At 45.2% G+C, this 25,830-nt stretch overlaps 1 protein-coding gene across 8 annotated transcripts in view; it reads right to left on the minus strand.

Moving 5' to 3' along the window:
* The window catches only part of Dusp22 (dual specificity phosphatase 22), a 49,127-nt gene that overhangs the window by 22,699 nt on the left and 598 nt on the right, over positions 1–25,830 (minus strand). For 5 of the 8 annotated variants that reach the window (NM_001108412.2, NM_001399248.2, XM_087591035.1 and 2 more), the window contains 2 exon segments: positions 18,438–18,471; positions 14,996–15,078 (listed from right to left, as the gene is read on the minus strand). In NM_001108412.2, the coding sequence (NP_001101882.1) occupies positions 14,996–15,078; positions 18,438–18,471 (117 nt within the window). 8 annotated transcript variants of the gene reach the window in all.

The raw sequence follows: 25,830 nt of genomic DNA on the forward strand, positions 1-25,830 counted from the left end.
TACACCTGCTGCTGCTTTCAGCTTAGTCAAAAAAGACAAACGTTTGACTCGTCCGAGTGACAGAAGAGGATTCTGATGTTTATTTTTGTTCAAGGTTTCAAAGAAAGACCAAAGCGGCCTCAGAACAAGGGGTTTCCTCTGGCCCACATGGGATAGGTTATAGGAAGGCAATGGGGGAGATCTGGGCTGCTCTGCCTCCTGTCTCTTCTGGATTTGGTTCAGTGTGAGGGTTAGCTGATGTGCTAACTGCGACTCATAAATCTGAGGCCAGTTTAACATCGCTCAAAACCTGGGCATTCTGCAGTCTGCCTTCGTCAGAGTAGTGCCATCTAAGCAGTCAAGGAAACGGCTGTGAATGAAAGTGCTGCTTAGAGACCAATAGGAGAACAGCATTAAGGAAATTTACATTCATTCTGTAAAAGATACATTTTATCTGACCATGTGTGTGCCTAAAACATATTCACTAGTGCCCCCGCATCTGAAAAGTAAAGAAGACCCAAGTTCAGATCCTGTAGTGCGTTCCACACACCCTCCTATGGAAATCTGCTCTGTACTCTGAGTGGCCTGCTCAGGACCACTGGCCTGCCTATGAGTCAGTCCCTGCAGGTCTCGTCCTTCCCTGGACTCCTCCCCTGAGCTCTTGCTTTATGGTCTGTGACTCCTTCTCTGTAGGCTCCTTCCAACAGCCTTTCCTCAGCAGAACTTCAACACAGTGCAGCAGCTCTTTTCAAAGCTTCTCTTGACAACTTGGCTCACAAAGACTCTGTGTTCTGAGTTCCTCCCAGACCCCAGAATGCAGGTGCCTTAGCCAGCATGCAAGCTTGGATTGCTTGATCCCAGACTCTTACAGTGATCACTGTTTTCCCAGTCTCTCAGCTCTGGGTCCTTAAAAGTCAGCAGCAAATGTGTTTAAAGAAAAGGATGCTTCAAAAAGTAGATGCATCTTCTAAAATTCAAACCTGTGTATCCTAAAGGCACAGCCCATAAGCTGGTTATGACATGTGGAGCTGGCTCTAGTCACGGTTCCCTGCAGCAGAGGCTCAAGTGTTTTAGCTATATGAGCAAAGCAAGGAGCTCTGAGAGTAGCAAGAGTTCTGGAGTTGGGCAGTTAGGGAGAAGTAAGGCAAAGGTGGCATTTTGCCATTTCTCCTCCACACAAGGAGCAGCATCCTTCTGCAATGTGGTCAACTGTGAATGCTGCAATGGTTGCCATGGTACTGCCTGAGGTTTACAACATGGCAGGTGCAGCTGGAAGGGTGTTTTCCTCTCTCGGCTTAGGCACCAGTGTCCTGAGGCCTCCCTTTGATGGGGAGGGCTTTACCACACCCCTCCCCCGTCCACTGTGAACATTTTGATGGCTATTTTTATTTCCACAGCTGTTTGCTCTAGCACCGGACACAGATGGAGGCCCCAGGGCAGAAAGCACTGTGGCCACCAAGGAGGCAGAGGATCACCAGGATCTCAGAATGGCCAGGAAGAGCCACACAGTTGTGATCTCCTTGTTCATTATGGAAGCAGGAAGAACGGTTGTTCTTCAGAAGAGGCAGGAAACCTCAGTTTCACAGGAACAACAAAGCAAGAGATGTTTAGGCTATGCTAGTTAGCCATGGGCCGTTTGCTCTGGAGGGCAGAACATGCGGCGGAAGCTCATCATCCCCAGTGACCGCCTTTCCCTGTGACCATGGAGCTGGCTCCTCAGAAGAGAAGCTCCAACTCAGGACAATTAGGTTGCATTTGTCAGCTCATACCAGCAATTTCTCACGAGTGGAGTCTCAACGCCTGGGCGTGGTTCTGTCCATCCAAGCTGCCTCATCCCAGAATTACCAAATGACAAGGAGACGGCTGGTTCTCCCCTACAGCCCCGGCTCCTCTCATTTTAACAGCAAGAAAATTGGGGAAAGAAAAAAAAAATCCAAGCTAAACCTGATGGTGTAATCCGAGTTACAAACCTGCAAGGCTGAGGCAGGACGGCAAGTCCCAGGCCTGACTGGGCTAGAATGCATTCAAAAGCAGCGTGAACTATTTAATGAGACCCTGCCTCAAAACAGTTGGAAAAGGGGTTGGAGAGGGAATTTAGTGGGAGAGCGCTTGCAGAAACCCCTGGATCAAATCCTTAGTAAGAGGGAGTGGAGAAGAGGAATGAAGGGAAGGAAGGAGAGAAAAGAAAGAGAAAGAAAAGAGAGGGTCTTAAGATACTGGGAACAATGAACTCAGTACTACATTATGAGGAGAGAAAAGAAAGAGAAAGAAAAGAGAGGGTCTTAAGATACTGGGAACAATGAGCTCAGTACTACATTATGAAACTCCTAGTTTGGCTTGTTGTAATTTTCATCCTGCACATGTTTTCTTTCCCATCAAAAGGGTCAAGAGGTGGCCAATGATTCACCCGCTCTGTGATCAAAGGTGGAAATTGAAATCTGCTGTGGCTGTGGCAACAGCTGAAAGGAGACAAGTGATATGTCGATGCATGTCCAGGGGTGGATGCCATCCTCCCGACACACGCCTGTCTCCAGAACATCTCAGGGAGCTGGGCTGCAGGGAGGGAAGCACTTCTAAAAGCATTCTGGGCACAGCCTGTTTGTCTGCACGAAGGAGCCAGCTATGCACTTGCTTCACACTCAACCTTAAATAGGATTGCATCACTTCCCTTGCAGGTGTGGACAGGCACTGATCCACCTGTGTCACTACCTAGCAGTGCATTATTAAGAGCACCCAAAAACAGCAGATTTGTTTAAGCTAATCTTAAGTAACCCTGGATGCATTTAAAGAATCATTTTTCCTATGGTGAAAACCAAGAATGGTGTTCATAGCATGCTTGAGCCCTGACTTCGCTCTTTACCATTGAGCGCTTTTCGCTGGCCATTCGAACTTCTGACTAGACTCTGAGGCCTCTTCCTAAAGAGCCTGCAACACAGGGCCCCCTGGGATAGACAAAGTACCTGTTCCTCACAGTGCTCAGGGTGCCTGTGTCTGCCAGTCACTGCCCTGTCCCAACCAGAGCCAGAGCCACACTTTCCCTCTGTAGATTCTCTGGTTACTCCCACCAAACTAAGCCAAATTACCCTTTAAACACCTCAGAAGACATTACATGCCCACTAAATCCTGTCCCATTTGCTTTATAGGTAACATAACTCCCTCTCTTGTGGTTGCCTATAACAGCCAGGTGGGTAAGGGTCTCAAAGGTGAGGGTCCATCACCAAGGAACATAGGATGCTTGCCTGAGGTAAAACAAAATGTAAACATGCACACAGTCCAAGTTCAGAGCACCCTGTGCCTCTGCAGAGAACCCCAAGGACTGCAGCCAGAAGACTGGAGGTAAACTAGAATGTACAAGGGATTAGCAGGAACAACACATATGCAGCTATGTCACAATGTGGGGTTGGTGACTGATGACCTCTCCCACTATGCTGCAAACAACGTAATATAACAAACACAACTCCCTGGTCACCCTATCTTCCCACTTTCTTGTTTGGTTTTATTCAGACCCAATGAAGTGGTCACACATTTTACAGAGAAGATGCTCAAGTATTTTTGTCCAACCTACACTCTCTCTGGAGCACTGAGTGAACCTGCACTTCTAACAAACTCTGGAATATGGCAGGGACATCTCATATGCATAGCCAACAACTGTGTCTGCACCATGAAGCTTGTAAGGTGTCCTGACACCTCCCTTGCCCCACCCCACAACTAAACACTAGATTATTCCTTTCCACTCTACCCAAGAAATGGCTATTTTTAAAGTAGTTTCTGAGGTGCCTAGAAGTTAATGGTTATTACATCTTTTTGATGGCTTATTCCCTCCGTCACTAAAGTAGCTGACCTCTTTGCTTTTGGGCATGTTTGTCTATTAAAACTACTGCTGTCCCTCCTTCTTTTGGCTCATTTTGCTTCAGAATCTTTCCCCCATTCTTTCAACATTGCTGAATTTCAATCATTTTGTGTGACAGTCCCAGATCCAATCTGATCTTTTATTTCTAGAAAACAAATATCACTCCTTTAGCTCCAGGCCAAACCCTTATTTCTAACTAGGAATAAGGGCAAGAGCTTCTAAGATGTGTATCTCCTCCCTCCATCTATTCCTGCACTGATACCTGCTGGAGAAGCAGTCTGACTGTGTCACTTGATTAGTGCGCAAACCTTGGGTGAATCTAATTCCCACCGGATGATTCAGTCTGACAAAAAACCGATCCTCCTCGCTGAAGCTGCCTTTCCAGCCTGGCCACTCATCTCCTCTGCTGAGCCTTTCATACAGGCTGGACACACCCTGCTGCACTCCTATGTCACCGCATGTGTTGTTCTTTACTAGGAATCACACACAACTGTCCTCACAACCACCAGCTAGCAAGCTCCCATTGTCTTGGAGAACCAAACAGAACTCTCATCCTTTGGTTCAATTTTACCGGCTGCCATATCCTCCTGGGTGTCTTGGGGACCCTTATACCTGATACATATTTGCCACTCTGCAACACTGTGAGGATTTATGTGCCTGTATCATGTGGAACCCCTTCTTACTTCTCTTTGTATCATCCAGTAATCCAAGGTAGGCTAGGGAGCAGGAGCACTCCAGGTAGTCTAATGAGGAGGGACAAGGTGTTTGTGGAAAGCCTGGCTCTGCTACCAGGAGGCACACATCGAGCCCTTCTTACTGGAGGTTTAAGAAATAGCATATTTCCTCCAGAGTGAGTCTGGTATGAAAGGCCCCAGCCTTCCTCCTGCCCCATGCAGCCTTGTCACGCATGTGCTCCATTTGCAGATAGGATGCTGGCAGAGAGGCAGCAAGCAGATAGAGCCAAGCTCTTCTGCACTTGGCTGCCCCACACAAGGAACTCTGACAGCTGAGTCAAGAAAAGCAATTACTAGACAGTTTTCGATCCCTACAGTAATTATTTCTATTTGAGTCATATCTATTTAAGTCTGGGGTTGGCTTCAAACAAATTTGCTTTAACACACAAGAGGTACTGCAATCCCGAGCAGAGTAGGTACTACTGATTTTCAGATGACATCTAGACATTTTCCTAGAGAAGCGAGACCCAGCTAAGGTTGCAAGAAACAACCATCAACTAGAAACTAACCCCAGGGCAAATAGTTGCTTATCTCTAAAGGCACTGGGCTTCACTACCATTGGGTAGTTTGGTGCTTGTGCAATGCTGGTAAAAACAAAATCAGCCAGGTTGGAGGAGACAGGAACCAGCGCCCAGTGCTTCAAGCTGCAGCACTAGGTGAATCTGTGAATCCTGAAAGAAGGGCATAAACACATTCCTATGCCCACTCATAGAAACAGACTGTTTTGATGTTGAAAACAAAGCCTCTATTACTACAGACATGTCCTGGGCTAGTTTCTGCCTTGAAGATTAAGGCAACTTGAAGTGGATGATGTTCTTTCTTTGTATTTGCTGACCACAGACCACAAAAGATGCTTGATGCCACATATCACACATGAATCCATGGCACATGGTGATCACACACACACACACACACACACACACACACACACACACACACACACACACTATTTTGACTGACTATGCACATGCAATCTACCTATTGTTATTACAGGCACTAAGAATAGGGCTCACCAACCTCTCTTTCCCATCAAAGAGATAGATACTCGTGTTGCACTGGTTCTCAACCTATCAGTTGAGACTTCCTTGAGGGTCAAACAACCCTTCCACAGGGGTCGCCTAAGACTACCTGCCTATCAGATGTTTACATTATGATTCATAACACTAGCAAAGTTACAGCTATGAAGAAGAAACAATTTTATGGTTAGGGTATGAGAAACGACATAAAGGGTCACAGTATCAGGGAAGTTGAGAACCACGGCTCTTACTGGAACAAGTAAATTACAGATTAAAAGAACATAAAGAAAACAAGACTCTTCCATTCCTAGGAGTCTGTTATGATCCTTCCAGACTCTATTTGTATATGTAGTAGAAATATAATCATGATTTTACATTTTATATAGATCATATTATAGGTATCTTCTATGATTTGTTTCTGTTTCTTATTGAGCTCCTTTCTTTAAATACACAGGCACCCCCTCTTTGGGGACTGCTTCAAGTACTTTTGCGTATGTATGAACTGAGACTGGTTCCACTGCTGTGCCATTACTAACACCATGGTCCATGAATGTCAGTGTACCCCAAATCTGCACATCTCTGTGTTTAAAATGGCTTGGGGGGGGGGGTCTATTCTCCTTGTGCTAGAAGAAATGTGGCTTACAGTTTCCACAACTTGGGTAAACCTGCACGCTCACATACACTCTGCCTGTTGGGTCTCTGTGTCCAGGGCACAGGGGCACACAGTGGCATCAGAGAAGACAGGCAGAGGAGAAGGCAGCACCCAAGTGTATGCCTGGGGGGCTACCCCTTCCTACACCACAACAGCGAATTCTGCCCTGAATGTAACCTCAGTTTCTATGACTAAACTGTAGGCTCCATGAAGTCCAAAGGGCCATCTCCTTCAACCCCACATGCATGCCTCAAGTATGGCAAAGCTTCTGTTGACTGTTATGAAGTTGTGTGATCTTTTTAATGGGTCCGATCTCCCATTGCCAACCAAAGGCAGCTGACAGACCATTTAAAGTTCAATGAGAAAGTCATTGACCCTTCTGAGGGGATTATAGGTTAGTAATTCAACAATAGAGGCTTTCGTAGCACCACAAAACTAGATACCATGTATGCCTCACTTCCTGGCAAGTGAGAGGCTGTGGCAGCAGCCCATGCACTGGAAGCTATAACATGCTAACACAGCAGCCTATGCACTGGAAGCTGTAACATGCTAATCAGACTCTGGCACCACAGACTTGTCACATGACGTCATTTTTGATACAGCTCTGCTTTCCTACACCAACGAGTCACATGTGACCAAAGATACGCTTTCTCATTTTGGGATGGGATTAAAATGTAAGCAGTTCTTTGTTCTTTGGCAAGCATCTATATCCCTGTGTGCCAGATTGAACTATATACCATCAGAACCAAAGAAACGCCACAAAGGAGTGGAGTGCACAGACGTTGTCATAGACTGACAGAATTCACGTCTAATGACTCCAAGAGCATAGTGCAGACACTACAGAAACGAAAGAAGCCTAAAGCCTCTCTTGCCCTGCGAGCACAGCAGAGGACAGACAGGCTAGACTGCATCAGTACTGGCTACATGTGTGAGTTACTGTCCTGGACCATACCGGGAAGAAGAGGAGCAACAGAAGCATTTCCTTCCTTAAACTTTAAATGCCCCGAACTCTGGCTCTGGCTTGAAGGAGATGGTCTCTTCATATTTCAAAAGCCAACAAAACTGCTCAAGTGAATTCAGAGGGACATAGAGCAGGAGGACCAAGGTTCCTGCAAGGGTCCTTCTATCAGCCTGAGTCTAGCCCCATGGTCACAGTACAGGACTGTCCGAGCAGATGAGCATCTCATCCTGGTGAGTAAGTCCTTATTAAGGGGTATGGGAATGTAGACAGTGTAGAGACACAAAGATAACAGCCTGTGTCAGAATAAAAGCCATAGTCAAGTAAAGCAATACCACGAAATTAGATACTGGACAAAGGATAGCTCAAAAAGTATCTTTAATGTTAAAGGAAATAAAAACAGGATTGTTAAGAATGTACAAGGCGTGGTGGCACATGCCTGTAATCCCAGCGCTTGGGAGACTGAGAGGGAATGGGGATGTAAACCAGCCTAGGTTTCACTGTGAGAGCCTATCACATAATGAAGGAATACACAAATGCCTACCTGTGAAGACAAGCTAGTTATTATCTAATCCATATATGCTAAAAGAGTTCAAAATACAAAACCAAAAACAGTCAAAGCAAATTCCAACTCACACAGTCTACCCACTAAATACATAACATACATGCACGTAGATTCCGTTTCTCTGTTGAGTTCATCAATGCGTAATTAGAACCTTTGATGTGAAGAAGCTGTGTGATGGGATGAGGGCACTTTTCAAGCATTTCTATTAATAGTGAAAAGTAGTTGTTTCCTGCAGGTGCTCTGTCAAATACATAGAACGAAAAATGAAACAAACTCTGAAATTTTTACATCAGAAAGACAGGGCTGTTTCTTTTCTCAGGGGAAGAGAGAAACCTTTCCTTGTTCAATATTACTTCCTCAGCACCTACAAGCAATATTGGGTTTCTGATTGGAAAAAAATCCCTCTTCTCAATGCTGAAGACACATGCTCACACTAGTCTGTCAAATGAGGAAACACTTCTTGTGTGTTTGCGTGGGCATGTGCTTGTATATATGCTGTCTGCATGTATGTGAAAGTCAGAGGACAACCTCAGGTACTGCTCCTCAGGTGATGTTCACCATTTTTTGAGGTCTCTCTTTGGCTTGGAGCTTGCCAACCAGACTAGACTGGCTGGCCAGTGTGCTCTAGGGATGTCTGTCTCCCCGGTACTGGGACCCACCATGCTTGGTTTTAACATCAGTTTGGGGGAATCAAACTCAAGTCCTTTGGCAAGCATTTTATTGACTATAAGCACTTCCTATCCCTGCAACCCGGTAAGGAAACACTTCCTAGTAAACATAAGCATGTCCCAGCCACAGCCACAGCATAGAATCCGATGAAGGACTGTTATATCGTGAATACTGTGACCACAGGTCTACAGAGTTTTTACTTGAATTGATATATGTATTGACAGGACATGTATTTCAATGACTGACATCCAGGAGAAAGACCCTTGACTTTGTGATGAGAAGACCTCAGAATGTAACCTGGCCAGGTTTGGAGTCACCAGAATCAGTCATGTCACAAAAGTGTAAGAATAACTCAGACTGCTTGCCAGGCTTGAAGTCTTGAAGAATCAGATCACAGTGAGTGTCTGGACCATGCAAAGGAGGTTTCATTCTGGCTGTCTGTGCCAGCTTCCTTCTGGACATAATACTGTAAGCTGATTATATATGAATTCCTAGTCATTGCTTAGGGCCCATTAAGATGCATGCTCAGTGCAAACAACTCCAGATTTATGAATGGAAGACAGAGCTCACTCTTGGGTCTTCCAGTCTACTGTTCTATTTGATTTTCTCACATATCGTCTTTCATTAGGCTGTAATGAATGAGAATAGAAATTAATCAGATTATGATCCTGTCTATGCATTAAAGGTTCTACCAAGGCAGATGGGGGTGGTGAGCACACTTTAGTGCCTGTCCCTGTCCTGGCACATACTAGGTGCTCAAGGAACAAATATACCATTAGCTCCCAGCCTCCATGTGGAGGGGCTGTCATGGAAAGGAATACAACTTGTACCAAAAATAAAACAAAACAAAGCAGAAATTTTGCTAAGTGAAAAGGATAAAAGAGAGGGTAGTGAATATTGCCAAAGTATATTATAATCAGGCATGGAAATATCATAATGAAATCCATTAGTTTGTATAATTAATACATGTTTAAAAATTAAACTGTGCTGGTACTGAGAACAGGCACACTCCCACAACTGCTAGGGAGAGCTCGATAGGCACACCCTGTCTAATGTAGAAATATCTATAGACACTGACAACAGAAGCATCAGCCACGGCAGCAAAGAACTGAAGACAAGGAGCACGCTGGGAAAAAATTTTCTGGCCTAGGACGGAAGGACTAGCTTCTCATCAAACTATCTAAAGCAGCCATGGGAACTTTGGACTTTTTTTTTTTTTTTTTTTTTTTCGGAGCTGGGGACCGAACCCAGGGCCTTGAGCTTGCTAGGCAAGCGCTCTACCACTGAGCTAAATCCCCAACCCCGAACTTTGGACTTTTTATTTTTACAATAATGGAGTCAGGAGAGATCACCTGTAAGAACCCAATTCTGCTGGGATTTGTCAGGTAAAAGGTAGTAGTAGCTGGGCTGGGGGTGTGGCTCAGTGTTAGAGAACCTGCCTAGCTTGTGTGGAGAGAGAGTGGGGGGGGAGGGTCAGGCAAGCAGTGGGAATAGAAAGGGGATTATAGTTCTTTAGAATCTCAGAGGGAGTTGGGGGAGTTAGGGTTTCTAGTGAATAAGGTCCCTAAACTTATGTGTTGCTTTATTTCTGTGTGTGAATTGTGTGTACATGTTTGTGCATGAATATGTGTGTGCAAGTAGAGCCCAGAGATCAATGTTAGGTGTCTTAATGACTTTTCGCCTTACTTTTTGAGACAGGGTCTCTAGGGGACCTGGAGCTTAATGGTTCAGCTAAACTGGCTGGTCAACAAGCCATCCTCCTGCCTCTACCTCCCCAGTGCTGGGGTTAAACACATGCACTGAGGTAACTGGTATTTTTTAGGAGAATCCAAATTCAAGTCTTCCCGCTTCCAAAGCAAGCACTTTGCTGACCAAGCCATCTCTTCACCCCCTTTTATGATGTTTTTGAGGGTCTTCATTCTGCTCCGAGTCTGGCTTGGTTCCTAAATTATTTTAAGGTTACCTCCTCAGAGATGCAGGACAGGGCGGGGGTTGGGGATGTTAGAGCAGCAGTGAAGGCCCGTTACAGGAAAACCTTTGGTAAAGAGAACAGAATCTCTGGCCTAGGTAGAGATCTAACCATCCGACTGGTCCTGGCCAATTCCTTAGCACAGAAACCACTCCAGGAAGGCAGGTTTACTTTAGAGACAAGCAGAAGAACCGGTCCTTTGATGACATACGATTCCCTCCCGGAGTTCCTGTCCATAGCACAGTAGCTTACAGGGCCGCAGTTGTACAGTTTTGGGCGTTTTCTCAATTACTCAGAAAAGTCAAAGTCTCCTTGTCTTTTCGCCGTGAGTCAAAGGCGCTTTCCCCGACTCTCTAAAGCTGTGGCTGTATGTCTGCCTCCTGTCTCACTTCCACTCCAGTGCACCCACGGCGGTGCAGCCTCCTCCTTCGCTCTACATTCTCCTCCTCTAGGCGATTACTGAGATTTGAAGCTTGCCCGTACTGGGTGATTTTTTTCTTAAACACTAATAGAATTGTTCTTGAATTTCAACAAGCAATCGAGCGAGCGAGCGAGCCAAGTGTCTTTACTCTGGAAGATCCACGCAGACAGTCTTCTGAAGGACCGCACTTGCAGCTGCAGGCTTTTTCCCCTGGACTGACTGTCTTATTCCAAGTACGAGAGGCCACACGAACCCTGAGTCATCAAAGACAACTGACCAAAGACAGGGGCTCAGCCGCTTTGGAGGCCAGAGATCAGTGGCTTCCAGTCTTTCCCTTCAGGCATGTTGGTCTTAGACACTTCAAGTGTCATTCTGGAAACTTCCTCCAAAATTAACCAAATAATGGTGTGTTATATGTAGTCAAACTAAAATCTAATAAAGCCTAAGGTTCTTATTTAGTTGACAAATAAAATCTGTATTGTATGATGAAGACCAACTAAGCAAGTTTCAACTGACCTGTGTGGTGGATACAGTTTAGGACATTGTGCTGGTCAGGAATTGTGACAGAAAACAGATTGCTACACCCAGAAAGGATATATGTCCAATAAGACTAAAACTACAGAGTCTTCCTTTTACCTATAGCAGACTCTCGAAATCATGAAAGTAAATCAACATGGAGAGGTGCAACCTGCACAAAGGCAGTCTCCTCTGGCCTTAGCATGGCAGATGCTTGAGTATCCTTTGGTCACTCAGGTAATACAGTTACACAAGACCGGAGCAGATCATATAGCACATCAACAAGCATGCTCACTACATCCTTGTTCAGAGAGACTGAAAATGTGTCTATAGGCAACTTGGAAGGTTTATCCTCTCAGCCACACCAGGATTTTCTTGGGAGCCTATGACATACTAAATTCCCCAAGCTTGTTTTCCCAAAGCATGACATCACGTACCCATAGCAGCTCATCCTCAGGGAATCCCTCACCAGTTCTTGAAGCATGTTCAATGATGTGACCACATGTTCTCACTTGCCCTCTCTTGCATTAAAAGCTGGTCTGAGGATCCTAAAGGCCTTGTTGGCGAGAACCTCAATGCTTTAAAACCCTGAGATTTAAAACCCTGACATGACCCAAGACGTGCTCATACCATAGAGCCCCGTATATGACTCCGTGGCAGCCTTGCTTCTAGAAATCCTGCATGAACGTTATTTGAACCCAAATCCCTTAATTTGGGGAAGAGACCACCTTCTTACCCCCTATCCACCACAGAGAAAGGCTTCCCAGATTAAGTGAGGGGAGTTTCATAAATATGTCTGGCTCTGAAGTTCCCAGAAAGTTCCTTCTCCATTCCTTCCCTTCAAGGATCAGAGCCAGCAGAGCACAGTGCTGAGGACCCCACACTGACAACCTCTCTGCCTGCTTTCCAGATTGGCTAGGCCATGGATTGAATTTGGAAGGTGGAACTGAATTTGGGAATTTCAGAGGAGAAGGCTAAACAAAGCGCCCAAACATCTGGAATTCCAGTAACTTAATTACTGAGCACAGACACTCTACAACACTCTACAACACTCCCCACACACAGCTGGAGAGGCTGGTAAGCAGCCGTGTAGAACCACACGAATGAATCACCTGTGACATAACGGACGAATGCAGTAAGATGGGCAGTGTTAAACGACGTTCCTCTATAAACTGCAGTGGAACGTTAGCAGACACGCACGTAACCTTAGTAAACACGAGCACTTGCTATCAAGCTGAGTAAGGACAGTACCCAGTGGCTACGACAACATCATGAGGACTCTGAAAGCGCAGGCTGGGAATCTGTAGGTGCAGGAGGAGGATGTCGGGGAAAATGTAGGAGCTGTAAGAAGGGGCCTGGTGACCTCCCTCTCCGTTCCCCTCTTCTCCTTGCAAAGGCATCTGTCCCCATAGACAAGATACACAGCCTGGGATGGACTGTGCTCAGAATGGAGGCCCACGGTCTGCCCTGAGCTCCGGGGTCACTCACACAGTAGCTTCTTTATACCTGGGTTGCAATCCCACCGGCTTTACTTTCCAGGCCAGCCAGAGTTTCTGTGTGTGACAGAATGGCAGCTGTCCCACTTCTAACACCTCAAGACCTTGTGCATAGCTGGAAGTCAAGAGCTTGAGCAGTGTGCATAGGACAGTGTGCTCCATTAAAATTAGTATACAATGGTAAGGAGGATTTGGTGGGGGAGGGTGGGAAGGACTGCTATGCAATTTATTAAAATAAAGGAAACCTCAAGCCTCATCTTGTGATTTAAGAGGAAGTCAGCCATGACCACTTTGCAGTTGAAAATGTCTATATTTTAAACACAAACTATCATGAACAGATTAAACAATTAATATTGTTTTACTAATTAATTAAAATAGCAATAACTATTTTCAAAGTAACTGTTGGACTAAAAACAAACAAACAAACAAAAGCTGTCATTCCCGTGGAGACTAACACAGCGCCCTAGCAAACACCCATGGAAACTGCAGAAGGAGGCGCAAGCTTCCAGCCGGGAAGACAGCACTGGGGAGAGCGGGGCAGTGGTGACCGTCTGCTGCAGGCTGACAAACTGCTTCTCAGCCTCGTTCCCATCTACACACTTTAGTTGTTTTGTACTGGCTAAAACCTGGAAGCTCCAAAGCCAAGGAAAATAGATACATACATACATACATACATACATACATACATACATACATAGGTACATACATACATACATACATACATAGGTACATACATACATACGTACACAGTTACATACATACATACATACATACATACATACATACATACTACCTATTCTTGCATGATATGACTTTCATTGAAAACAGCTTGAACCAGGATTCTTTGTTTCAGAACAAGTACCCCTCCCTTCCTAACACCCCACCCTAAAATAGAAAAAAAAACGGGTATCACAACCACACAGGCATTGTTTTCTAAAACGAGGTTAACCTGGGCTGTGTCACGGCAGAAACAGAAATAGACTTTGCTCCTGATCAACAGCTCAAACCGTCCATCAGGGTAAAATTGAAGATGTTTTTGGAATTAGTGTACAAGCAGACACACCCTGTTTACCCCCAAACCTAAAACACAACAGCTCTCTACTGATGTTGTCCGTTCAAACCAGGCCTTGGAAAATCACAGGGGTGGCTTGCTTCCTGTCCTTTACTCCTTAAAACAAATGCTATTAGAACTTTTGTGGCAAACATCATCAGGAAATGAGCAGCTTGAATTTGTTAGGATCCTACTACAGCAGAAATGATTTTGAAACAGCAATAGGTTTTATTTACTTAGCTGTGTTTCCCTGTAGTTCTAGAGATGCAACCTTCATGTGTGCTTCATGTGTGCCCCACCACCAAGATGCCCTCAGCCTAAATTTTAATTAATTGATTAGTTAGTTAGTTAGTTATTAGCACAGGGTCTCACTCTGTAACCTAAGCCCAGCTGGAATTCACTATGTAGCCCAGGTTAGTCTTGAACTCAAAACCATCTTCTTGCCTGAGTTCTGGAAGTACAGGTCTGACCTACCACTGGGCTATAAGTTGTGTTTTAAATATTCTTATTATTCAAGAGGAAATGCAATGCCATTTTATTTGGGGGCATCTAGAAAAAAGAGTCAAACAAGCAACTCAGCAGGAGAACAATAAGGATGCCCTCTCCGTCAGGCCACAGCATGTCCTCAAGGGGGTCCAGGCACGTAACGTGAATGGAAAAGTAATCTGTCCAGTGTCGACGGGAATATACTAGTGTCAGAACATGGCTGCCTTCACTAATGTCATGTGCACTTCCACAGAGCATAAATACACACACACACACACTCACAGAGACAGACAGACAGACGCGCGCGCACAGAGACAGACAGACACACTCACAGAGACAGACAGACAGACAGGCGCGCACATGCACACGCACACAGATAGATAGATGCACACAAAGAGACAGACACACACACACTCATAGAGACAGACAGACAGACGCACACAGAGAGACAGACAGACAGACAGGCGCGCACATGCACACGCCCACAGATAGACAGACAGACGCACACAGAGACAGACACACACACTCATAGAGACAGACAGACAGACGCACACACAGAGAGACAGACAGACAGACAGACAGACACACACACACACACACACACACACACACACACACACGGTTCTTTCTTACCTCCAGCATGGGCCTGGCAGTGTCGTGCACAGAAAGAATGTGTGTCACCTTGTTCCTGCTCAATTGTTCTGCATCTCTTGCATCTGCCATCAAAGATAAGAGATGGACATAGTCTCTGAGTTCACCAGTCTCACAGTCTAGGCAGAAAGCAGCGCACACTTGCTGCTCTTTTATAACGGACTCTTTATAACTGATTGTATCCAGAATAATCTAGACTGGTGAAATAGGATGTTTGCTTTCATTTATTTTGTCTTAAATTTGTTTTTGACTTATATAACTTTTGAGCTCAAGTACTGTACTCAGATTAAAAGACATTTTAATTAGGAAAGCTGTTAAAAGAAATATGAGACGTTGAGGTAGCGTACAGTAGTATGTTTTCAGATGAGACACATATGTTAAGCATGTTTATTTTAAAACAGTTACCTCTTACTGGTTACTTAAGTAGACAGTAAAATCCAAGAGCCCATTACTGAAGAAGACAGAGAAGTATAATGGAGAGCCCTTACCCTGAGAGAGGTAAAGCTTGAAACAGGTCTATGGTTTATAATGCTATATCCATATTACAGCAAAATCAAACCAATAAAAATCCAGAACGTTTTCTAGAAATTCACACAGAATTATCAACTAGCTATTAAATTATCTTCATAGGAAACTATGGCACCAAAATTACATTCCCTTCTACTGTTCCCACCTGTAGGAAAAGACTAATTTTCAGATACTCTGAGTTTAAAACCTTGGCTAATCCACAAAACAGTTCAGCAAGAAAGAAGGCCCAGTCTTCTGAGTGCTTGGCCCTGGCCCAACCTTTTCAAAGGGATACAAAGGAGGAAAAAAAGGAGCAAAAATCAAGTATTCCATGATGATGTTCCTTGAGAATGTCTGATGACATGAGAAAATGCCCAGAGCCTACACCAAATTTAAGTACACTAGAAACTCTGTACAAATATATATATAGCCAGAAATGCATATGGTGGGATATGCAGTAAACAGGCTTACAGAGATGTGGAATGAGAGAATCTCTACTCTCCATGGGTGCATGTGGGTGTGTGTCTAAGGGTTTATCACACGCAACCTCTCTGGGAGGCACATCAGAAAGGCCAGTTCTTAGGGTCCAGGCTAGTCTAGGTCTACAGTCAAATGAGGGCATGTACACTCCCAAAAAGCCCTGGAACAGAGCAAAAGCTAAGGACCAGTGTTCTAACTATTCTGCAAGGTCAGGAAAGGTCTTTAGATGTAATGTTAGTTTGTTTTCAATTGAAGATTCTCCTCATTGATTCAACCACTGGAGCTTCAAATTCCATCTTGAAAAGTGGCTTTACACTGCACACACAGTGATCCCAACCACAGCACGGTAATAAATTAGGGTAACCCAGCTCTGAGTCACGTCGTCCTGCAGAATGTAGTGCTGAACACCTTCCAAAGGCTCGTGCCTTAACGGCTTGATCCTCAGGCTAGTGCCACTGGAAGGTGGTGGGTCCATCAACACGTGGTTTGTAAGTCATTTGGGCCGTGTCCTTGAAGGAGATAAAAGGACACTAGTCTCTTCGTCTCTGTCTTACTTCTCTGCTACCATGAGGTGAACAGAATCTTCTTTCCGGACACTCCCAACATTCTGTGCTGCCAGTTCCAAAGGCAATGGGTCAACTGACTGTGGACTGAAACCTCCTCACCACAAAGTAAAGTGAACCTTTCCTCTTCTCCAGTTGCTTACTCCAGATGTGTGTTATAGGAACAAAAAGATGACCAAGACAAACAAGAGAAAGAACTGTGTAGGGGGCTGGCTAAGTGGCTCAGCAGATACAGTCATGGCTTTGAAGGCCTAACAGTTTGAGTTTAATCCCTGGAGCCCTTGCAAAGGGAAGAGAGAGCCAAAGCCTCAATGGTGACCTCCAACCTCCACACAGCACGAATGTCCACACATGCCTCCCCCACCCCCTCAAACCTATTAATAAAGAATAAGATTAAAATAAATGGGGTGATTCAAGAACCCAGTCATCCACCCGCACAGTCACATCCACGTAGGATGTCACGATTTCCTCTTTACATGCAGACAAAGCTGAAGATGCCAGAGCCTGACGGAGCAGACTCCTGACACTGTGGTTCTTCAGGGCTCTTCTAGATCCCGAGTCCATCAGAATTTACATTTTCATCATATTCCACCCACCCCTGCTTCGTGCTTCATCTCCCTCGTCTTTACTAAGCCCCCTCCTCCTTGCATCTCACTTCCCTGTGAGAGGATACACTTGTATTCCCGAGTCTGGCTGTTTCACCTAACACGATGATGTACCACCTCGACAAGATCTACATTTTAGTGATCATTATTTGACCTCATACAAGGTTACCTCCCTGTATCCAGGAGATCTATATCCAGAGGTTCAACCAAAATTAGATCAAAGATATTTGAAAAAATTGCATTTGGACTGAACATACACAAACATTTGTTCTTGTCGCTGTTGCGTAAACAATACATACAACTCTCACACAACGAGCAGCCTGTACTAGGTAATCCTCTAGGTGCAGAGGAGACACGCTGGGGTTCTATGTGGATGCCACATCACTCAAGTAAAGAACTTGATTTTGGTTTTGGGGTTCTGTGGGGGGTCCTGAAGCTAGCCCCTAGCAGATTTTATTGTGCTGTAATACCTTTCAGCCTTTCAATGATGGTCAAGTAAAAGCATGACTCCCGTGAGACTCACCCTGGCGAGAGCATACGGACATGCCAGTGGTTTCTAGCACATGTAGAGTTGTGCAACTATGACCACAATTAACTTCAAATGTTTCATTACCCATAAAATGCATTTTGTAACAGCTTACCATTTTAAACTGTGGTTTGGAGATAAAGCTGTAAATCTGTGAATAAAGAGACCCATTCTACATGTGTGACCCCATGGGCTGCTGGGTCCCTGAAGACAGGGAAGAGCAAGACCTGGCCAGAGTCGGTCGCACCTGCCTGCCCTCTGCTGTACCTCAATACGTCTGCATGGCTGCACTACTTTGGGGTGACTCTTTCATGAAGCTCAGCTGTCGACTTGAGCATGTATGAAATCCTTCGTCAGACTGGATGGATGACGACAGTGGACAGTGGTACTGGACATTCAAAATGGAAACCCACAACCACAGCCACTGTGGCAAAGAGCTGTGCACACAGCACAAAGTCCTTAAGTTTGAAATTGGATCTTCTGGGGTCCTTCAGAAGGGTACTGCCAGGGTAGTGTCAGACACTCAAATCTAGCGTGGACAACCCACTGAGCTCTGGAGGGCCAGGGGCTCAGATTTTCAATATGGGATGAGGGGAGAGTTCTGGAACTAGATGGTAATGATGGTTACACAACCAAGTGAAGATTCTTTGGGCTCTTGACCCATACGTGGGTAGCCAGAACAGTACATTTTGTGATTCATAATGTATTTATCATCATTAAAGGAATGGAGAGTAATAACTCACCTTTGAAGTTGCCAATGTACAGGCCCGGCAGGATCTGGAAGAGAGACACAGGCATGATTGTCACAGGATACCAAGTGGACAGTACTGCTGCTCGCAAGATGTCCCAGCCAAGCCCAGGACCCCTCACCTTCCTTACCCAATTTCCAGCACCTCCCTGACCACAGCTACTAAGGAAATTTGCTCCAAAGGTTACACTGTAACCTTTCAACTCCCTGCACTTAGGAGCAGGTTGGCAAGCTGCTCTGGGCACTCGGAGAGAACACCACCCCTTCCCCTGCAACTTCCCTCACTGCCTTGGCAAACATGCCCTCTAATGCTCAAGATCTTTGTCCACAGTGTCCACTGCCAAGTGCCACTAACAGCGCTACAGTGTTCTGTGACCCCATTCAGTGACACTGTGGCCGGCCTCCTTCTCTGCTTCACTGCAAAGTCCCCCATCCCCTATGGAGGCCTTCAGCAGAGCTAAGACGCAATGCTTCACAAACACCCCATGGCTTTCAAAGTACCAAGCAAATCTTTGTTGGCCTTTTGCAAACATAACGAAATCCAATTTCAGAAATGCTCTGGAAACTAAAACAATGTCCAGTGACTTCCCTGCCACAATTTCCAGTTGCACTTTGTCTGCTGGTTCTGCACATACCCAGATGCTGTAACCACAACTGTCCTCCTGTCTCTGCCCCCCTGTCCTGTCCCCTCAATGTTACCCTCTTGAGTTTTATGCCTCTATTTTTATGAAGCAGAGAGCAGCAGGCACCAAAGCACTCCTCTTTGAAAACAACAGTGCATGCCCATCGTGCAGGTGGACCAAGCTGGGGTTCTCCAGCAGCATGGCTACCTGGAGCTTTTCTACCTACATCTCCCATGCCCCAGGGTCTCCTGTCTTTACTAAGATGTGACATCAAAATACTAAAGGGGCAATCAGAACAAGGCTCTTCTGGCTGATTTATATAATCTGGTGATACTGGAAAAAACAAATGATCACAGGTCCATTGCAATCCAACCATATGGAAATAGAGACTGTTACAATCAATGCTGAGAAGGAAGCTATGCTGGCACTTGTTCAAACGGCAAGGGAAGGGCTAGAGAGATGGTTCAGTGGTTATTCCAGAGGACCCAAGTTCAGACTTCAGCACCACGGTGCTCACACTGTAACTATAGCTTCAGGACATCCAACAGGCCCAGCCTCCTTGGGCACCTGTACTCAGAATCATATACTGGCATGGAGATACGCATGCCTACCCGTTATTAAAAATAGTGTTTTAATGGCAAGGAAGATTCTGTTGAAGACAAGGGAAAGGTTAACTCAACTCCCCATAAAAGAGGGACAGAATGAGGGAGTGGTTAGGAAAAAAATCACTAAGAGGAGGCTCACTGGTAGATACAAGGTGGAGAGTCCATGAACTGGCTTAGCTAGCTCTTGGGTTATACTGTTCTCTGTGGACTCAGAACAAGTCTAGTCAAGAAGAGAATGCATGGATCCCATGCAGGAATGAGGGAGAGGGCAGGCAGTGGAGGTCAGTTAGGAGAGTTGGTCCTGCACTGAGGACACTCCACATTTTCAGGGTTCTAGGTTAAGTGCTATGAAATGCTACCAAGAAATTTAGGATAGGTGTTTAATGTACCTTGGAAATGTCATTGCACAAAAAGAAAGCCAATATCATGTGGGAAATATAGGGTTTCTCTACCACAGCACCTCTGACAATGGGATCGGTAGACATGGGGAGGGCAGGTTTTACATTCTCACCTTCCTCTGGAGTTCTAAAGAGCTCGACTCTTCCTGCATAGGCCGCAAGGGGCCAGATACCAGCTCCCATGGGACTTTACAGCTCTAGTATGAGCATGTGATCTCAGCATGGACAATAATTCAGAAGCCGCTCAGCATATCCCTGGGTAACACAGACAGTGGGCTGGCGGAACACAAGCACTTCGGCCCTGCTATTGCCACCTTGGATTCCCAATGGAAATTCTCTCGACTGACTCCTTGTGGAGTCTGCTCCAGGTAAGGTAACTCTTGAGCTTTGTCCCCCAGCCTTCCGGCCATTTGTCCTGTTCTACTAAAGTGCTCTATTTGGATGTCACAGCTTACAGCTGAGGACCTTTATGACATTTCAACAGCATAACAAGGGGCAGACTGTGTGGAAAGACAAGTTTCTGTCCCAATCCTACTCCTTGCCATTACTAGATCCTCCTAGGAGCCAGTCTTCACACACAGCTTTCAGCATAGATGTAAGTAGGTTCTGTACCCAGGCACTTAGAACTTCCAAGACTGGCTTTCCTGTATTTTCAGCCTTAGTCCTACCTTTAGAGTGTCCCCCAGCCTCACCTGCACCTCTAACTTGACCACATGGACACAGGCAGGGCTCCTAAGCGCTGGTATCCAGACTTTACATAAAATAGCCATTTTTATCTTATTTTTTAAAATTCCTTAACTGTAAGATACATTAAGAAGGTCCATCTGTGGTCTGACTGTAGTCAATGAACACAGTCTGTGACCTCTATGTACCACTGCATCAGAGTCCCTCAAGGATGCACGTACATCGAATGATACATGGTCTGTTATAAAAATGGCATGGTATTCATAAGCATATATGTTCAGCCGTCAAGAGATGATGGTAATAGCTGGCATACTGTATGTGCTGTGCCAGCAGTTGTGCACTGTCTTGCTTAGAGAATAAAGCCAACAAGGAACGTCATAGGTCCTTGGGATAGAAGCAGCCGTTGCAGGCTTAACTATACAGTACAGGAATGAGACACAGGTGAACGGTGCTTAAGCAATGGATACTACAAAAACACCATGGATCTAGCAAAAGGTAGGCTATGACTACATTAGTGGACTCAGCCATGTCCCTACAGCTGAGTGTACAGGCCCATCAGGTCACCTTCTGGGCTGTGGATGAGAATGAAGAAAGTATCTGTCTGTCAGTTCAGGGCTGAGGAATTAGACATGGGGTAGCCCAGTCCTGGTAGGTCTTCCCAACAGGGCACAAGACTTACACTTCTTGCTGAAAGCTATGTGAAACTAAGCAGGCCATCAAGAGAGCCTCAGGAAAGAGTCTGGATAAAGAAGCTGTTTACTGACAGTCATGGAAGATGAGGACTTGGCATGCATTTAAAAGCTGCCAGGAAAGGACAGGGCTGTGCAGGTCATCTTCTAACTTGGTTTTCTAGGCAAGACAGAGAGCTACAGTGTCATGGGCTGGGCTAGTAAGCAAATTGCTCCCACCCATTTCTGTAGTTAGAGTCTGGCTCTCTTCCATATAGAATTACAAAACAAAATCAAGGAAGGCTGGTTTCTGACAGATTAAATAGTACCTGGGAAGGCTTCTCGACTAGTCAGTCAGCTTTGTGATTTAAAGATGACACAAAGTCTGACTCACCACTTGGCTGCTGCTGTTACTCTTGGTAACCTTTAGGCACAGAGAAAAGGAGAAGGAAGCAAACCAAATGGAATGACTTTCCAGCAGAAACATGGTTTGTAGAGCAGCCTGCGGAGCAGTGTTCACTGGAAGAGCGAGGCTGAACTACAACAGTTAACCCATTCCTGAGAGGAAAACGTCAGCCCATTGATGAGGGCACTGCCTCAAGTCTCAAATGCCTCCATGGGACCTACCCCCTCTCTGCACTGATATACTGAGGATTAAGACTCAATGTACCTTTGTGTGGGCACAAACCACGTTCAAACCAAGGCAGAAGATACATAGCCCTTTCTTTCCACCATGTGGCATGCTAACAGGGGGACGGTGAGATAGCAATACAAACCAAAGAAGAACTGGCTCTCCGGAAGCCCCTGGTCAGAAAGATGCCTGTCTGTCAGCAGACAACGTAACAAAAGCAGAGCCTTGGAAGGCAGAAGAGCTTTGGGATCATATTAAAGCGCCCAGGGGTTCGTAGCCCCTTTTGATCAATACCCTTCACAGGGACATATTACTCAACTCTAACATCAGCCTCACAAAAGTACAATCAACTCAAACCCTTTGCTTATGTCTGAATTCAATTCTGCTTTCTGAGGCAGGGAATGTTTGGATTTGCTTTTAAACTTTTCTTAGTACTTCGGGATGCCACAAAATCTGAGATTCCCCACCCAAAAAGATGTGAGAAACTCCTGATCAAGCAGCTGGCATGAAGCAGTATGTGGAGTATGTGTGGCATTTGGATTCGCCCTAGGTCACGAAGGACTTTCTGGGTTTTAAACCCAAGGACATTTGGAAAAACTTTGGTGGATTCCCTGAGAGATGAAATATCACTGTTTTCAATATCCTTCGGCCACAGATTTACCTGGTGTGCACTCATCTAAAAGGCTTATCTAAGTGTCCTGTGTATTCTGACATTACTGCCTTAAGCAACTGTCCTGGAGAATATGAAATAAGAATGTAATGCTAAAGGAGAAGAGTGGGCACCAAAGCACATGCTGCAACTCCCACTACCTGGGAGTCTAGGGCAGGAGGATCCCAAGTTCAAGGCCAGCCCAAGCCATAGGAGCAATGTCTTGAATCAAAATAAATCAAAAAGGGTTGGAGATGCAGGCCAGTGTAGAGCACCTGCCTACTATAAATGAGGACCTATGTCCAATTTAAAAAAAATTTTTTTAAAAAGAGAGAAATTCAGATGGTATAGGAAAGATAGCATCGTTATGGTGCAGTATCCGTCCACCAGCGCTGAACACAGTCACTTTCAAAGTGACTGCTCCATGACTAGAAAAAATGCCCAGGAGAGAGACTTCATGTTTCCCTATTTCTCCCCACTATAGAAACTAGCAGCAGTAGGTATGGAGTAGTACAACTTGAATGAATGGATGGACGATGGAGGGATGGATGGACGGATGGACAGGCGAACAGACAGACGGATGGATAACAAAGCCAGGTTAGCTGGTGACAATGGAAACAGTGTTTATCGGACAAAAATGTGAGACTTCCAGCTCCTCCCATACTGAAAGAGTAGTTCCCACAGGATTAAAGCCCACTCCTTGATAGCTACTCAGCTCCAGGACAAGTAAGTCTCAGGGGATTCTGAGACAAAGGGTACAGGACCAGAGTAGGCAGCTGGGAACAACCCTCCGCCCGGAGCAGGTTGGGGGGGACCTTCAAGGGCCAGAGATTTGGGGTTGACCCAGTGTAGGAGAACACATAGTGGCATCCACTCAGTAGAGGCCTCTCTAGCTCCCTATGATACACAAAGGCCTCCACAGCAAACAAACGCCATCCCGAGTGTCCAGTGGGCAGTCGCTGAGGACCCTGCTCCCTGCCAGGAGCACGCATCTCCTTCAGATGACTCCTTTCCTCACTCCTTTCCTGTCTCACACACAAAGTGTGAGACGAGCACAGGCCAGCCACATCCAGGCCTGCCACACCACTGTTCTCAGCAGTGGACAAAACCAAGAGCTCTAATCACACAGCCCGTATACTACAGTTCCACAGTTTGTAAAAATTCACCTTAGCTTTTCCTAGGAATCCGAGGAGTAACTGGGAGAGGCAATGTTCTACACGTCCGAGAGAGAATCGGAGACTGGATTATGTTAACCACTGAAGGTCTTTTAGTTTTCAGCATCTATGAATCCAGGAAGCGAAAATCGGGCTTTTTGATATCCCTGCCCTCTTAGCAACAGAAGGCTTCCCATGGAAAATCCCAACTGAGGGGAGACAGGCTTCCCACTAAATGCCAGGACAGGCACAGGGAGGAAGAGGCCACCAGACCAGTCAGGACAAAGTTGTGAGCTAAACAATACTGGCAGTGCTGGAGGCCAAGATGTCAGAGCCTGAAGGCCCTCATTTCCAGCCCCCAAATGACACTCTTAAATTCTAAAGTACCACACATTTTGCTTGTATTCTTAGAATTGCAACTCCACCATTAGCTCTTTCTTCTGATTCTGTAAATAATTTTTTTTTCCCAACTGGGGGAAAAACCTGAAACCCTGTTCCAGGTTAGACAATAATACATGGAAGACCTCTAGGTAAGGCTCTTGGTTACCAGCATCCAGTAATTTACTTCGCTCTACCTTGTCTTGTAATTCCGGTGATTCTCTCTGATCTCAGATTAAGATGTCTACTCTACCAGGGCTCTTTTGCCTGGACTGAAGATACACTCCTTTAGGTTGATATCAACTTTCCTCACTCCCTGGAAATTATCTTTAGAGCCTGATAAGCTACCCCACCCCCACCCATCCCATAGGCAGATATGGAGACATAGTAATCTGGGGTGGGCAGTGCTCATTAGCCAATGGTGGGTTTTTAAGCATTTAAAACATAGCACATACCTAATGAGCATTTAAGACTCCACGGGAGTTACAGAAATATTTTACTTATTGGTTACGTGTTGAAATATCTTAAATATACTCAGTTTAATAATAATGTCCTCTACATGATTATCATCTGTTCTAACTTTTTAAAGAAAATTTCACTAGAAAAACTTAAATGATATATCTGGCTCACATTGCATTTGTACTGAACAGCACTACCCTATATTGAAGAGGTCTGCAATGGATTTCTTGGTCGTTCGTGCTGGTTTCCTCCCTCTGTCCCCAAAAGCACTACGCCTGACAAATATTCAGAGCAGTCAGTAAGGACTGAACCACTGAAGCATCTGAATTTCTCTGTACATATAGTTTTCCATTTCTACACTAGAAATTGTGTCAGTACAAGATAGTTATGATAATAAAATAGGCAAGGAACCTACTATAAAAAGTAAATAGCACAGTGTGTATATGAATATTTCCAGCTTCTCTGAGAAGTGTGAAAAGAACAGCCCTTGGGTAATCAATCATTTTTATACATAAACCTAGGTATACCTAAACCTGTTCATTCAATTATAATATAAAATACCAGAAACCAAGTGCAGTGGAACCAACTAGAAATATCAAAGAAAGCTAAGGCGTAACCAGTGGGAAAGCAAACAGAGCCCCCAGCCTGGGGCGGACATCTTCACTGGTCTAATTTTAAAAGCAGAAAGCTCAGAGTGATGACGGATCCCTGTGCTAATGAGAACATAATACAAGCATGTATGTATCCAAGAGAGTGAGTTTGTTTCAAATTTGATCACTGGCAAAATAAAAAATAAAGTAAAATAAAAAATAAAATCCCTAGTCACCAATACACAAAAGTCACAACACACAAAAACATGGAGACTGTGCAAGGAGCATGAAGGCTTCCATCGAAGGCATGCGGGTTTCCTCCCCTGGTCTTGGATCGCTGCCTCAATACTCATTCCCCATGGGAATAACTAAACCACTGCAGAACCCCTCACCACAAAGCAGAGACAAATGGGAGAAAGGGAGCCGCACCAGTAGATCCCTTAAACATGATGGATAAAGTGAGTGGAGTGTAATGCCAGAAGCTAACCAAACCCAGCACTATTCAAAATACTTGTAGAAGTACTTGGCTTAGTCCTAGGCATCCAAAAC

Source organism: Rattus norvegicus, chromosome 17 (genome assembly GCF_021556685.1).
Source record: "Rattus norvegicus strain SHRSP/BbbUtx chromosome 17, alternate assembly SHRSP_T2T, whole genome shotgun sequence".
Classification (NCBI taxonomy): domain Eukaryota; kingdom Metazoa; phylum Chordata; class Mammalia; order Rodentia; family Muridae; genus Rattus; species Rattus norvegicus.